The sequence below is a fragment of the Anomaloglossus baeobatrachus genome, chromosome 5 (assembly GCF_048569485.1).
Source record: "Anomaloglossus baeobatrachus isolate aAnoBae1 chromosome 5, aAnoBae1.hap1, whole genome shotgun sequence".
Lineage (NCBI taxonomy): Eukaryota > Metazoa > Chordata > Amphibia > Anura > Aromobatidae > Anomaloglossus > Anomaloglossus baeobatrachus.
The window spans coordinates 189,089,675-189,106,054 of NC_134357.1; the positions used below are offsets into that span (position 1 = coordinate 189,089,675).

General features: G+C 43.2%; 1 protein-coding gene across 3 annotated transcripts in view; it reads left to right on the plus strand.

The window, feature by feature from the left end:
* Positions 1-607: 607 nt before the first annotated feature.
* PLAC9 (placenta associated 9) overlaps positions 608-16,380 on the plus strand; it is a 71,020-nt gene continuing 55,247 nt past the window's right edge. The window contains exons 1-2 of one of the 3 annotated variants that reach the window (XM_075349053.1): positions 608-817; positions 10,143-10,223. In XM_075349053.1, coding sequence (XP_075205168.1) covers positions 733-817; positions 10,143-10,223 — 166 coding nt within the window. In that variant the 5' untranslated portion in view covers positions 608-732. The remainder of the gene's footprint in view (positions 818-10,142; positions 10,224-16,380) is intronic. The other 2 variants (XM_075349055.1, XM_075349054.1) reach the window with 2 other exon arrangements.

Sequence of the window (16,380 nt, forward strand, 5' to 3'; positions counted from 1 at the left end):
TTCCTCAGACCCCACTCTTGCAGGAAAAAGCTGGATTATCAAAGAGTGGAGTTAGAGGTTCTCTGTATTTATCTATATTTTCTTTCACCTAATTCCTTGCAGCTCGTCACCTGTTGTAGATATTGTAAGAACTACATTTTATTCTGTGCTCCATCTGTAATCTCTGCTGCCGAATGGATTCTTGCAGTTTTACATTTTAGCAAATGTAATGATAAAGCAACTGCACATCAGCTACAAACTATTGTACCATAGGCTTTCTACCTCTGGTGATGGTAAGAAAATACCTGTAAGAAATGAAATCTCCCCTAAAGTGCCATGTAAATCTGTGAATAGAAGTTTTTACTTAAAACATCTGTTCTCTATGCAGATCACACGTGGCTTACCAGCAGTGACTGCATTAGACGAGGTTCGTCTGAAATCTGCAATGTTTTTGCTCCAAGGCACAGAGGGAGTTAAAGTGATGGATCTTTTTTTTCACCCACTTTTCCTGTAAGGTTAAATGCTGGCCTTTGAATTCCATGCACGCCCTTAGTGTATAAATACAAAGGGGGTGGGGGGGCGGACTTGGGAGTCTCTCTGGAATTCTGCCAGATTGCTGGATCACTGGGTCTGCTGTTAGGCAGTGTAGAATATATCCTGGCCAGCTTTCTGGTACTATCCTACTTCAGTCTTCAGGATAAAGTGACATAAGACATCTTAAGAACCCTGGAGCAGAAACATTCTGTCAGCTGGATGAAGCTGCATCATAGTATCAGCATGGGCACCATGATTCCTGTTGCATTCCTGCTGCTAGTTGCGCTGGGGAAAAGCTTGACTGGTAATGTTCTGATTGCATGTTTTGTAGTGTCTACATATAGGAAGCGTAAACTTAATACATATGTTTTCATCGTCACTGTGACATGCCATGAAATTCATCATATTACCGCTATAGGCATGAACTAAATGATCACCAGCTTGTATCCTGGGACAGAATCATTTGACATATGACATAAAAAATAATTATAGTCGGCGTATCATTATTCAGAGCTGAATGTGTCTTGATTGTGAGACTTATGAATAAAAAATGTTATAAGGGTAAACGGAGTACCCACAAACTAGTCTCTACTACAGGTGATGCCGAAAATACTAAATGCATTTTTTGGATCACAATATTTCTTTAATTTTCCTATTATTTAATACTTCCATATTCCACAGCTTTGGACAAAGAAATGCATTCACAATCTAACTAAAAACATATAGTTGCGCATGGTAAAGCCATTTGTACAGGAAACCACTTAGCCTATAAACACACATATTCCAAAATCTGTGACATGTCATTATTAGTTTTTGTTTACCCATATGGAGCGGAGAAACTTTTTGGGACCCTTACACTGCAGAGCCCAGCTAAAGCCACAACCCTCTGTACCTGCTATATACTCCTGATTAAGCATAATAATAGCCAATATCCTATTCCTCCTATAGCCAATCACAAGTCTGCAAAGCTATAAGGAAACGTGTGATACCTCTTAATGCTCGCGAGCTTTTTACACAGTTCATGTTCCACAGAGGAGGCAGTGTTTTACTGAATGCTGGGACTACACTGAAAAGCCATGTTCACATGAAAGGGAAATTTATTATATATTCTACATATTTTCGATGTAGAGGCATGCACTAAACAGGACAATTATTAATATTATTTATTATTATAGCGCCATTTATTCCATGGCGTTTTACATGTGAGAAGGGCTATACATAATAGTGCAGCGGTATAGTGTAATGAGGATACAGTAGGTGAGGGTAGAGCTGGTCGTGTAGCGATATGGTGGAATGAGGGGGATGGGTGAGGATACAGTAGGTGAGGGTGGAGATGGTTGTGCAGCGGTATAGTGGAATGAGGGGGATGGGTGAGGATACAGTAGGTGAGAGTAGAGCTGGTTGTACAGCAGTATAGTGGAATGAGGAGGATGGGTGAGGATACAGTAGGTGAGGGTAGAGCTGGTTGTACAGCAGTATAGTGGAATGAGGAGGATGGGTGAGGATACAGTAGGTGAGGGTAGAGATGGTCGTGCAGCGGTATAGTGGAATGAGGGGGATGGGTGAGGATACAGTAGGTGAGAGTAGAGCTGGTTATACAGCAGTATAGTGGAATGAGGGGGATGGGTGAGGATACAGTAGATGAGGATAGAGCTGGTTGTGCAGAGGTATAGTGGAATGAGGGGGATGGGTGAGGATACAGTAGATGAGGGTAGAGCTGGTTATACAGCAGTATAGTGGAATGAGGGGGATGGGTGAGGATACAGTAGATGAGGATAGAGCTGGTTGTGCAGAGGTATAGTGGAATGAGGGGGATGGGTGAGGATACAGTAGGTGAGGGTAGAGCTGGTTGTACAGCAGTATAGTGCAATGAGGGGGATGGGTGAGGATACAGTAGATGAGGATAGAGCTGGTTGTGCAGATGTATAGTGGAATGAGGGGGATGGGTGAGGATATAGTAGGTGAGGGCACAGCTGGTCGTGCAGCGGTATTGTGGAATGAGGGGGATGGGTGATGATATAGTAAATGATTGTTCAGCTGGTCGTACAGCGGTATAGTGGAATGAGTGGGATGGGTGAGGATACAGTAGGTGAGGGTAGAGCTGGTTGTACAGCAGTATAGTGGAATGAGGGGGATGGGTGAGGATACAGTAGATGAGGATAGAGCTGGTTGTGCAGAGGTATAGTGGAATGAGTGGGATGGGTGAGGATACAGTAGGTGAGAGTAGAGCTGGTCGTGCAGCGGTATAGTGGAATGAGGAGGATGGGTGAGGATACAGTAGGTGAGAGTAGAGCTGGTCGTGCAGCGGTATAGTGGAATGAGGGGGATGGGTGAGGATACAGTAGGTGAGGGTAGAGTTGGTCGTGCAGTGGTATAGTGGAATGAGGAGGATGGGTGAGGATACAGTAGGTGAGAGTAGAGCTGGTCGTGCAGCGGTATAGTGGAATGAGGGGGATGGGTGAGGATACAGTAGGTGAGGGTAGAGCTGGTTGTACAGCAGTATAGTGCAATGAGGGGGATGGGTGAGGATACAGTAGATGAGGATAGAGCTGGTTGTGCAGAGGTATAGTGGAATGAGGGGGATGGGTGAGGATATAGTAGGTGAGGGCACAGCTGGTCGTGCAGCGGTATTGTGGAATGAGGGGGATGGGTGATGATATAGTAAATGATTGTTCAGCTGGTCGTACAGCGGTATAGTGGAATGAGTGGGATGGGTGAGGATACAGTAGGTGAGGGTAGAGCTGGTTGTACAGCAGTATAGTGGAATGAGGGGGATGGGTGAGGATACAGTAGATGAGGATAGAGCTGGTTGTGCAGAGGTATAGTGGAATGAGTGGGATGGGTGAGGATACAGTAGGTGAGAGTAGAGCTGGTCGTGCAGCGGTATAGTGGAATGAGGAGGATGGGTGAGGATACAGTAGGTGAGAGTAGAGCTGGTCGTGCAGCGGTATAGTGGAATGAGGGGGATGGGTGAGGATACAGTAGGTGAGGGTAGAGTTGGTCGTGCAGTGGTATAGTGGAATGAGGAGGATGGGTGAGGATACAGTAGGTGAGAGTAGAGCTGGTCGTGCAGCGGTATAGTGGAATGAGGGGGATGGGTGAGGATACAGTAGGTGAGGGTAGAGCTGGTTGTACAGCAGTATAGTGGAATGACGGGGATGGGTGAGGATACAGTAGATGAGGATAGAGCTGGTCGTGCAGTGGTATAGTGGAATGAGGGGGATGTGTGAGGATACAGTAGGTGAGGGTAGAGCTGGTTGTGCAGCGGTATAGTGGAATGAGGGGATGGGTGAGGATACAGTAGGTGAGGGTAGAGCTGGTTGTGCAGCGGTATAGTGGAATGAGGGGATGGGTGATGGACCTACATCAATCAGACATTTATGGCATATTGTGCTGATATGTCATCAATGTCTGATATGAAAATAGGCTCTTACCTACATTCCTGCTGTTGCAGCACATTTGCACCTGCAATGATTGACTGACCCTGTATTTTATGATTTCTCCCACAGTGTTCTACCATATATTTTTTTAAGAAACTGCTTTAGTTTATATGTAACAATACAGTATGTATATTAATTCAGTGAGTGGGTGAAGCTTGTGTCAGTGTCAGAGTAGTTTTGTCACATTGGAGATATTTATCATGAGATGGAAGACACTGAAGTTATCAAAACCAGCACTAAAGCCAATTGCAGAAACAATGATTAATATGTAAGAGACACAAGAGGAAAAACATCTGTTCTGATGTGTGCGTGCAATGCAATCCTCATCTCCGTAAGCATTGTGAAGTGCTAAGAGTGGCCAAATCCACACTTACTAAGAGGTCCTCCGACTATGTTTATGTAACTCACTAATTATTTAGCAGTTAAAGTACTTTGGAGGATTTAGCTCCCATACTTGCTGGGGGTACCAGTGTTAGAAAACCTATGTCTCTACTTATTATAAAGCTATATACTGTATGGCTATGAAACATGCTTGATGAAAGTCTTTTTTCATGACCTCGTAAAACTGGGCACTTGTACTACAAACATATCTTTTTCTGATTTAACAGTAAACCCTTAAATGACCAATCCATGTGTTGTCTTCAGGACCTCAAGTTTATGTTTGTTTTAGGCTGTGCAACTGCAGAACATAGGGTTTGTTTATAGTCTGTATCCACGGAAACACCTAGATGTTCATAACAGCAGTAGACAGAGGCATAACTAGAGTTTGATGGGTCCCGATGCAAAGTTTGGACTTGGTGCCCACCGCTCCCCTCCACGTACACCGACATTTGGGGTACGGATAATGATGCTGACACTCGAGGTACGGGATAATGATGCTGACACTTGGCTCTTTCCCTCCGCACCCAGGTTTTCCATGATCTGAAATCCCTCTGTCAGCACCCAGCTTTCCTATGTTCTGATATCTATCTTGTCCTCGGCACCCAATTTCCCCATGCTCTGCTATACATCTTTCCCTCAGCACCCAGTTTTACGATATGAGTATGGGAAAGCTGGGTGCTGAGAGAAGATGTATAGCAGAGCATGGGAAAGCTGGTTGCTGAGCCTTTTTCCCTCAACACAAACATTCCCATCCCATGCTTGTATCTTTGTCCACCCTTGTATATAGCTCTTCAAATACTGTAATGGCCCCCACATAGCCTTCCATATATAGTATAAAGGGTCCCACATAAGCCTTCATATGTTAGAATTTCCCCCCAATAGTCCTCCATGTACTGTATTACAATGCATTTCCCATAGTCCTCCATGTATAAAATTGCCCTCCAATTATTATTATGCAACTCCCATAGTCATCCATGTATTATAATTCAACCCATAGTTCTCCATATATTATAATGCATCCCATAGTACTCCATATATTATACTGCACCACATAGTCCTCCATATATTATAATGCACCCCCAGTCCTCCATGTTTTATATGCACCCCCATAGTCTATGTTTAAGGTAGCCCCCATAGTCCTCCATATATCATAATGCAGCCCCCATAGTCCAATATGTATTATAATACAGCCGTATGGATCTTCATATTGTACTATGCACTCCCATGTCCTCCATGTATAATGCACCCCTATAGTCCATGTATAAGGTGTCCTTCATATTGCATTATGCAGCCCCATAGACCTCTATGTATAATGCACCCCTATAGTCCATGTATAAGGTGTCCTTCATATTGTATTATGCAGCCCCATAGACCTCCATATATAATGGACCCGTATAGTCCATGTATAATGCAGCCCCATAGACCACAATGTATAATGCAGCCCCATAGACCACAATGTATAATGCAGCCCCATAGACCACAATGTATAATGCAGCCCCATAGGCCTCTGGTCACCGTATACTCACTGATTTAAAAAAACAAACAACAAATACTCACCTCTCCTTGTTCCCTCACTGCTCCAGGCAGAGCGTCCTCCCATCCCGCACTCTGTGCTCTCAGCACAGCATTCGCACAGGAGTAACGTCATAACCTCACCGCACTTAGATGACGACTACAGGCACAGGCTGAGAGTGATGCTGCATGGAGTGGAGCACGCCACTCGATACTTCATAATTGCTGTGTGCGATGACAGGTGAAGGGGACCTGGTGCTGCCGCTGCCTACACCGGGCCCCCCTGACTCACGATCCATATAGCGGCCACATGGTCTGCCACAGAATAGTGCAGCTTCTCTGTCACTGAGGGCACCGGGCACCAACCTCTAATCTGCTGGGCTCGGTTGCTATGGCGACCTCTGCGACCGTGGTCATTACGTTCTTGGCGGTAGATATGAAAAGGTAGGAGGTTTTATTCGATTCATATCTTAATGTAAATGTATTGGTCAAAGCTGGCTGTAGAAGTTTATATAATTTTCAGTTTGTAAGGTTCAGGGTAATGTTACCCACTGCCTGTCTTAAAGGTATGTCCACACGCTGCCTTCTTGATTGGACAAAAATAAATGCACTTTCTGGCAGACTTTGACAACTGTAAACACTGCATTTGACAAAAAAAATGCATCCAAAATGCATGCGTTCACACATTCATGATTTTCATGCTATAGCATTATCAGAATGCAAATTGTCTTTTTTTGTATTTTATGTCATGTTCAGTTATGCACCTGTTCACACCTCAGTTTGGTGAGTGCAGTCTTTTTGTCTATATTAAGAGGATCATACCTTCTGACCGTGCACCCCTCCCCCACTTGCCATAGGTAATCTTATCCTATATAGTAGGTTCCTACTTGCCGATACACAGGAGCTTTTTAACCCAGAGAAAGGCGTCAGCATAGTGTAGGTACCAGTTACGAGATATGACGTGAAGTGGCAACTGGGCAGATATACAAATGGCCATTTATATATATATAATAAATATCTAATTTTTCTTAGATTTTCCTTAGCAGTAATGCAGGTCCATGTTCACACATTCATGGTTTCCATACTTTAGCATTATCATAGTGCAAACTGTCTTTTTTGTATTTTATGTCATGTTCAGTTATGCACCTGTTCACACTTCAGTTCAGTTTGGTGAGTGCAGTCAGTCTTTTTGTCGTTACGTTCTTGGTGGTAGATATGAAAAGGTAAGAGGTTTTATTCTGGTTGTAGAAGTTTATATAATTTTCAGTTTGTAAGGTTCAGGGTAATGTTACCCACTGCCTGTCTTAAAGGTATGTCCACACGCTGCCTTCTTGATTTGACAAAAAAATGCACTGTCTGGCAGACTTTGACAACTGTAAACACTGCGTTTGACAAAAAAAATGTATCCAAAACGCATGCGTTTTGGATACATTTTGCATGCATTTTATATGCGTTTTGGATGCATTTTTGACAGTGCGATCCCACAGCGATTCAGCTCTGTGACATCCCTGTTCTGTCACAGCAGCACTGTAGAGCATCACTGCCCGCTGACAGCAGACAGAGACAGAGCCGCGCAATGAGAATGAACTCGGATGAACTTTACCCGACTATATTGTCATCACGCTGATCTGTCTTTGTGTGCTGTCAGAAACTCGGATGAACCTCTGAGGTCAGTGCCATGACACAGGCAGTAGTGCGGGGTCCGCAGCACTGATGTCAGAGCTTCACCCGAGCTCACTGTCATTGTGCGGCTCTGTCTCTGTGTTGCCGCCTGATTTGCAGTCACAGGTGAAGGACTCACCTGTGACTGCAAATCACCTGAGTGACTGAAGTGAGCCGCGCGATCAGTGGTGCCGTCACTCAGGTTACCCGTGGCCACAGCTGGAGTCCTCCACCTGAGACCACATATCACCTGAGTGATGGCACCGCTGATCGCGCGGCTCACTTCAGTCACTTGGGCGACTTGCTGTCACAGGTGGAGGACTCCACCTGTGGCCATGTAACCTGAGTGACGTCATCGCTGATAGCGCCACTCACTTCAGTCTCTGCGTGGAGCTCACAGGGAGCGGTCGTGCTCTATGGCCACTCGCTGTCAGCTTTTGATGTAGCTGTGCTGAAAGCATCGTGGGACCTCGTGTGAATGGCGTGGGACCTGGAGTGGTATTTGGGGATTAATAAAGTGGTGAAAGAGGGTGGGATTTTTGGCTTTTATTCGAAATAAAGGATTTTTTGGGTGTGTGTTTATTTTTTTAACTTACAAGTTAATCATGGGGGGTGTCTCATAGATGCCTGCCATGATTAACTTAGGACTTAGTGGCAATTATGGGTTGACATTAATTCCTTATTACCCTGATTGCCAATGCATCAGGGCAATTTGGGAAGAGCCGGGTAAGGTCCCGGGACTGTTGCATCTAATAAATGCGGCAATTTCGGGCGGCTGCTGGCTGATATTTTTAGGCTGGGGGGGCAGCCTAAAAACAATAGGTCTCCATAGTCTGAGAATAACAGCCCCCAGCTGTGTGGTTTTATCTTGGCTGGGTATCAATTTGTGGGGGGCACACGTAGTTTTTTTAAATCATTCATCTATTTTTTTTATTGCACGATATAGACCCACCCACTGGCGGCTGTGATTGGTTGCAGTGAGACAGCTGCCACTCAGCGTGGGGGCTCGTCTGAATGCAACCAATCATAGGTGCCGGTGGGCAAGGGAAGCAGTGAATATGAGATGGGCTAATGAGCGGCCGACACTTTCAAAATCAGGAGAAGCCGCCGGAGCAGTGTGACACTGTGAATCGCCGCAACGGTGATCGGTGAGTATGAGAGAGGGGGAGAGAGGGAGAGACCAACTGACAGGGAGAGAGACCAACCGAGAGAGAGAGACCAACCGACAGAGAGAGAGAGACCGGCCGACAGAGAGAGAGAGACCCTCACCGACAGAGAGACCGACAGAGAGAGAGAGACTGACTGACAGAGTGAAAGACCGACCGACAGAGAGAGAGACTGACACCAACAGAGAGAGAGAGATTATCCAATTATGTGAGACCTCTAGTGGCCAAGCTGGGTATACTGGGATTATTTATATAAAAATCATGCAACTATGCAGCTTTTCATCTTGGCCACTTCTAGTCTCTCATTAACCATATTTCTCATGCAGTTAAGACCTCGTTATACATCTATTCCTGACACGCACGGCTGCCCTGTCTTTTGTGCTTGTGTGCATTGTTTTTAAATCTCACTTTTTTGCACTTTACTGTGTGTTCCTATGTCGCATTGTCCTATAAATAAAAAACATTTTGTATTTTTTGCAAACTTTAATGGCACATAGCCTTTATTCTTCAACATATTGAATTTATGAACAGAGTCAATTTGTATATAATTCCTGTTTTTGGTGACTTCTGAAAAATTATATGTATCCCTGATATGGATCAATGTATTCTTTTGTGGCTAATAGAGAGAGAGAGACCTGCGTTTTTGTTGCCAAGAACGCATCCAAAATGCAACCAAAATGCAGTGCAAACGCACAGCTAAACATTTTGGTTGCGTTTGGACACCCCTCATTCATTTAAATGGTTGGAAAATGCAACAAAAACACACTGAAGAAGTGACATGTTGCTTTTTTTAGGCAACGATTTTGACAAATATTTGACAAACAAAACGCTTCCTAAAATAAAGCAATGTGCGGATGGAAATTTCTGACTTCTCATAGACTTTCCTGGGGAAGCACAACGCGTGCACTTTGCCAATCACACAGTGCAGTTTTAAACACAGCCAAAACGCAGGAAAAAAGCAAACATGCGCACATGGCCTAAAAGATTTTTTTACCTGCAGATTTTTAGATCTTTCTTGGGAGTTTATCGAAGTTCTGAAGGCAATGTTATTTTACTTGTAGCATATATACAGTGTGGAATTTTCAATGTAAGGGCTGCATTTTATACCCATAAGGGTTGGATTTTACACCCAACAACATGTACTGATTCCTATTAGGTAAAATGTGGTAGCTGTTATTACAAGATCAATTAGTATAATACAATAATATATTGTATTACAAATAGAACTTTTTGGTTCCCAATAGATACCCAAAGCCTAATGTGGTTGTAAATTTTTAATGTACAGTACTGTGCAATAGTTTTAGACAGATGTGGAAAACATTTCTGCAAAGTAAGAATGTTTTTAAAAATATAAGTGTTAACACTTTGTTTATCAGTTCACAAGAATGCAAAGTGAAATAACAAAAGAGAAATCTAAATCACATCAATATTTCATGTGACCCCTCTTTACCTTCTTCACTTGCTCTAGGTTATAATTGCACACAGTTTTTAAAGGAATTCGGAAGGGAAGTTATTCCAAACATCTTGGAGACCTACCCACACATCTTCTGTGAGTTTCGGTTTGTGCAAATCCTGCTGTCTCTTCATGTAATCCCAGACATACTTGATGATGCTGAGATCAGGGCTCTGTGAGACCATATTCTCAATTCCAGGACTCCATGTTCTTTGTGCTGAAGACAGTTCATAATAACATAGGCTTTATTTCATTCTGAAGCAGGATAGAGACACCAAACCTATTGCCAATCAGACACAACTGTGATGGTATTACATGATGAATAAGCTGCCTGTATTGCTAAGCATTGAGAGCACCATTAAATCTGACCAAATCCCCAACTTCATTTAAGCCCCAACCTTGCAAGTAATCTCCTCCATGCTTCACTGTTACTTGCAGACACTCATTATTGTACTGCAACCAAGCCTGCCTGATACGGTCGGCCAAGGTGTCCTACTGGCATCTGCATTTTACCACCCCCAAGAGTGGCATTCGGCAATTCTCTGAGCCAGCTGTCAAGCTGACAGCTGACTCAGAAAAAATGTAGCACTCTGGGTCCCAGTAATCAATAGTACTTGCATCTTTCAGGCTATAGTACAATTGGGGCTCTTATTGCCAACAATTCCAGGTCAGAGGTCAGGGTGACATGAGCAGAGTGATAAGGTGATCAGATAATGCTGCTGACATCGCTCGCCGATGCCACATAGGCATTGAGAAGTTTGGTGTGGCAAGTGGTCCAATGGAGCTAAAGACACCAAAGATTTTTTATGAAAAGAGGGGGAAAAACTTGACAAAACATTATAAGGCGTGAGGGTGAAGGATAGGGGCGGATACAGTATGGTGAGCAAAGAGGGGGATAAATTTGAGGACACAGTATGGGGAGTGAGGGGGATGGGTGCAGATACAGTATTGGGAGTGAGGAGGAAATGTATGAGGAGTTAGGTGGGATGTATAGGGACACAGTATGGGGAATAAAGGGAAGGATGGTGTGGAAACGGTATGAGGAGCAGGGTGATTTGTGATGAGACACTATTGAAAGCGAGGGTGTAAATATGTGAAGAGACAATATGGTTAGCATGTGGTATGTATAAGGAGACAGCATGAAGGAGGGGGGAAATGTGTGAAGATACTTTTGAGGAGAAAAGTATCAGGGGACAGTATACAGGAAGAAAAGTGTGAGATGGCTGGGTAGAGAAACTGGGTACTGTGTGGGGGGTGATATAAAGAGGGGGAAACATTGGGAGACGATGTGAGGGCACAGCAAGGAGGGGACAGTAGGCGGGGTTATGGGAATGTGATGAAGGGGCAAGGTATATAGACTGGGAACTATTGGGGGGACACAGTGTGAGAGAACAGAATGAAGAGGGGGCCCAGTATACAAAAGAGAGGGGATGGCAAGTACCATAAAAGGGACAATCCGCAGGTTATATTTTGTGCAGGGAATATAGTGAGGGGCAATAATTTATTCAGGGGCATAGTGTTGGGATGTGCTGCAGAAGACTGGACAAAATTGAAATCTGCAGAGACAAGCTGTGGATGTGAAAAGTAAATTCTTCCATAAAAGCCACTCATGGCCAGATTTATCTAAACAGTAGATGGGTGTAACTGGGTCTCACCAGCTACTGCCAGTTCTGAGTTGATAGCACTGCTGGATAAGTTCCAATTTCAAAGGGAAGTTAGCATTACATGTCTTTCATTTGCTGCACTAAGTTTCCATGTCCGACCACTGCATCCATGGTCTAAATGTTGTCCATTTCTTGGTGCTTCTTCAAAACATTTTGAACGATACGTCTTGAAACCCTAGTCTGCTTTGAAATCCTTGCCTGCGAGAGACCTTGCTGATGCAGTATAACTACCTTGTGTCTTGTTGTTGTGTTCAGTTTTGCCATGGTATACGTGCTGTGGCATGAAACTGTCTTCCACAACCTCAGTTTAGTGGCAGAATTTGACTGTTCCTTATCCACTTTAAGGCCTTGTATACAGGTTTTTCTGTTTTAGTTAATAACTGTTTCAAACTACATATGAAAAATTATAATCACAGTGCATATTTAGTATAACTAATTATTCATACACCTGCTTACAAAATCCCTGACTGTGCAAGAGTACCTAAGTAAACTTATTACTTATTACTTATTAATATTTATTTGAGTTAATCTCTCTTTTCTTCATTCACTATGCATTTTGTTAATTGATAAGCAAACTATTAACTATTCTGTTTTTTAAGTATTCTTACTTTGCAGCATTTATTCCACATCTGCCTAAAATATTTGCACCATACAGTATATTCTGACTTGAACTTCTATATATTTGCTTGGTAAATATAGGTAGAAACTGGGGTCTAGCTACAGGGGATGCTGAGGCAGCAGTCTCATTTGGGCACTGATGCCTGATGTGGCCCAAAGGCCCCTTTGATATGTAGAGTCATTAGTATTACAAAACGCAGATAGAAGGTGGAGGTCTTTGTTACAAATTTTCCATTGGGAAAACTCTTAGTGAAGGCACTTACCCTTAGGTAAAGTAAGCAAAGACCTATGTAATCCACTAACCATTTATCCAGAATAATGATACTATATTTGTTGATCAACTGCTGTTGCCGTGAAGCAGTTAAAAGACATAATGTAACGTTTTGGCCAAGTATCATACTCCAGCTGTTCTCTATCTAGCTGGGCAGTGTGGGAATAGGAGGCCAGGGACAGCTGAGAGGTTAAGACTGTCATTTATAAATGTAATTAGTTAAGTGCTTTATATTCAAAACATCATTTTGCTAAATATTTAATAATTGTAAAATATTTGACTGTAAATAAATGTTTTGCATTCAGTTAAGTCACACAATGGCCATAGTGATACCTCCAACACAAACTAAAATGGATTGTCCTCTACATATTTTTCAAATTAAAAATAGGTGTATGATGGTCTTAAAATGAAAATGAACAGATACTTGCCTACTGGATCACGCCATTGTCGCTGTTAGCATCCTCCTCTGGTCTCCTCACTTCACCTCTGGTGAGGGATGTCAGGTGAGTGCTGTAGCCATGAGTGCTTCGGCCCCTCTATAGCAGTTATATTGTTCCACCAAATAAATATTATTCTTAGTATAATAAAAAGTACACCATTTTCCAGGAAACTTTCTGTATCAATTCCCAAGTTTTCAAGATCTTTGCTTGTAGTTATTCAATAAGAATTTTCATTGGTAACTTCCAGAGGATGTAAATCTGTCCTGTGCATGCAGATTATTACCCAATAAAAGTAAACTATAAGGTTTCCATTTATTTAGGGCAAGCAGAGATCTGAGAAAACTGTAGATTTCAAACATAAAATAAATGTGAAAATTCAATTTCTTTACTTAACAATTTTTTTTACTTTACTCTTTACAAAGAGTAAACTTTAATGGGTGTCCCCTTTAAGAAAATCTTGAACCCTGGGTGCAGATTGTTACAAACAAACAGATCTGCTTAACTCACTGTCCCCGGAGTCTCCGCCGCTTTCCCAGTGTCTGGCATTGGCTGCCGCACTGACGTCATATTGAGTTTTATAAGGTGTTTCAAATCTTCAGTTAAACCTGATGTTCACTATTCATGTTGCTGTATTACAGCATCTATTAGACCTTTGACCAAATGGATATATTTAATGACTGTTAGCAGTCCATATAAAGTTGTGAATGTTGCACCCTTGAGAGATACAGATACTTGTATGCATATATTGTGTTATATTATGTTATAAAACCAATAAAAGGAAAAGGAATGACGGTAACGGCATACTGGCACATTTCTAGTTAGACTTCTGCAAAAGCTATTTGTGCTTTACGAATTGCAGTTATCCGACAAGAAGCATACTGAAGAAAAAGACATTAATAACACTACCACGTAGCAATCTTCTACATGGATAACACTAAAAGGAAAAAAAATCAGCTGCTAGTATTTTTTATTGTCCCCATTTCTGAATCTCCTTTCTTAAATTATAGTACATACTGTAGTTCACTACTTTATAGCTTTCAGGTTGAAGGCAAAAATTAAAGTCCATAAAGTTCAACCTATTGTAAATAGGAGAGAGGCTGCAACGGCACAGAAGATGATGACGGAGTGGTAACCTAAACCAAAGATTATTTATTTTTTAAACACAAAAATTTAGGTATCTATTGTATGGTATGCAAGAATTTAGCAAATTACAGGAATGCGATACAGAATACTTTATTCCATGAATACAGTATATTGATTCTGAATATGAAGGTTAATACCGTGTTTTTCCAAAAATAAGACACTGTCTTATATTTTTTTTGCCCCCCAAAAAAGCACTAGGGCTTATTTTTCGAGGAGGTCTTATTCTTGGAGAAACACGGTTGGGGGTAAGTTTACCCCCCAAAAAAGCAGACCCCCCCACTTCCCAGGAAACTCATACTCACCAGACCCGTACGTCTGCGTGGCTCCCAGGTGCTCCTGTGATCTCCGGTCGGTGCTGCATGCCGTTCTCCCCTGCTGCTGGTTGACACACACACACACACACACACACACCAGATCACACACACACACAACAGATAGCAGACACACACAGTCGATCGCAGGCACACACAGCCGATCACAGATACACACAGCCGATCACAGGAACACGCAGCCAATCACAGATACACACAGCTGATCGCAGATACACACAGCCAATCGCAGGCACACACAGCCGATCACAGATACACAAAGCAGATCGCAGGCACACACAGCCGATCACAGATACACAAAGCAGATCGCAGGCACACACAGCCGATCACAGATACACACAGCCGTTCGCAGACATACACAGCAGATCACACACACACAACAGATAGCAGACACACACAGCCGATCACACACACACAGCAGATAGCAGACACACACAGCCGATCACACACACACAGCAGATAGCAGACACACACAGCCTAGCAGTCACACACAGCCGATCTCAGACACACACAGCAGATCAAAGACACACACAGCAGATCACAGACACACAGCCGATCGCAGACACACACAGCCGATCGCACACATCACATCCAGCGCTTACGGCCGCAGGGAATAATGAGAGCAAGTCACGTGTCCCGCCGCAGGTCCTGTTCGTTGCGCTCCACTGCACTGCCTTTCAGGATTTTGCCGGCGAGAAGAGATCGGTATCGCTGGATGAGGTGTGTGTGCGATCCGATGTTTGTGTGTGTGATTTGATGTTTGCGTGTGATCCGATGTTTGTGTGTGCGATCTGATTATATGTGCGATCTGACTGTATGTGCGATCCGATGTTTGTGTGTGAGATCTGGTGTGTGAGTGAGATCTGATTGTGTGTGTGTGCGTGTGTGTGTGTGTGTGCGTGAGAGATATGATGAGTGCGAGTGTGTGATCACTGCAGGTCCTGCCACTCAGCATCGGGTGTGTGATTGCAGGGTGCCGCTGTCTATAATGAAGTGTCCTGCAGTATTTGTAACCTTTTTTAGATGCATGGACACTTCATTATTGCTCCAGGACTAGGGCTTATTTTCGGGGGAGGGCTTATATTTAAGCCTTGCTCCGAAAATGCTGAAAATCCCTGCAAGGGCTTATTTTTGGGGGAGGGCTTATTTTTGGAAAAACACGGTATAACAATTCTAACAATACACTTCTATTATGCAGGTAAATAAACAGCTACAGTTTACAATGGTGTCTCTGTTGATACCTTACTCTGTAGTATATGTAGTATTCTCTGGGAAGAAAGGGGTTGATATTATATTCACTAGATCAATAAGTCTACTATAGTGATCTTGATACAGACCCTAATGCAAGTTAGGCCGCAAGTATCATATTGATGAATCTCTTCAGCGATGCGTCACTTTGGCCGCCTTCATCTCCTGAAGCAAGTCCCCGGTCCCCTCTGTACCATAATGTACACCTCAGGTCATCCTCACATGATTGCCAATTTTCTCCTATCTGGTCTCACAGTCGTCTGGATACCGTTTATCTGCCCTCTGGTCTGCCAGTTCTCTTGATTCTTCTGGTCAGCCAGTCCTCTGGATTCTGGATTATTCTGGTCAGATGATCCTCTCTATTCACTCTCTGCAGACTTCTCTTTTAATCACTCCTTTCTACTCAAAGCTGAGGTCCCATTTTTTCGGTTTGTTTAGTGCTGATCATTGCGGCTATAAGCCAGCTTAGATGCTTCCATATGTCTATCCTGATACAGGTTTAGTAGACTGAGCCACAGGACTTCATTATAAGGTCTCATT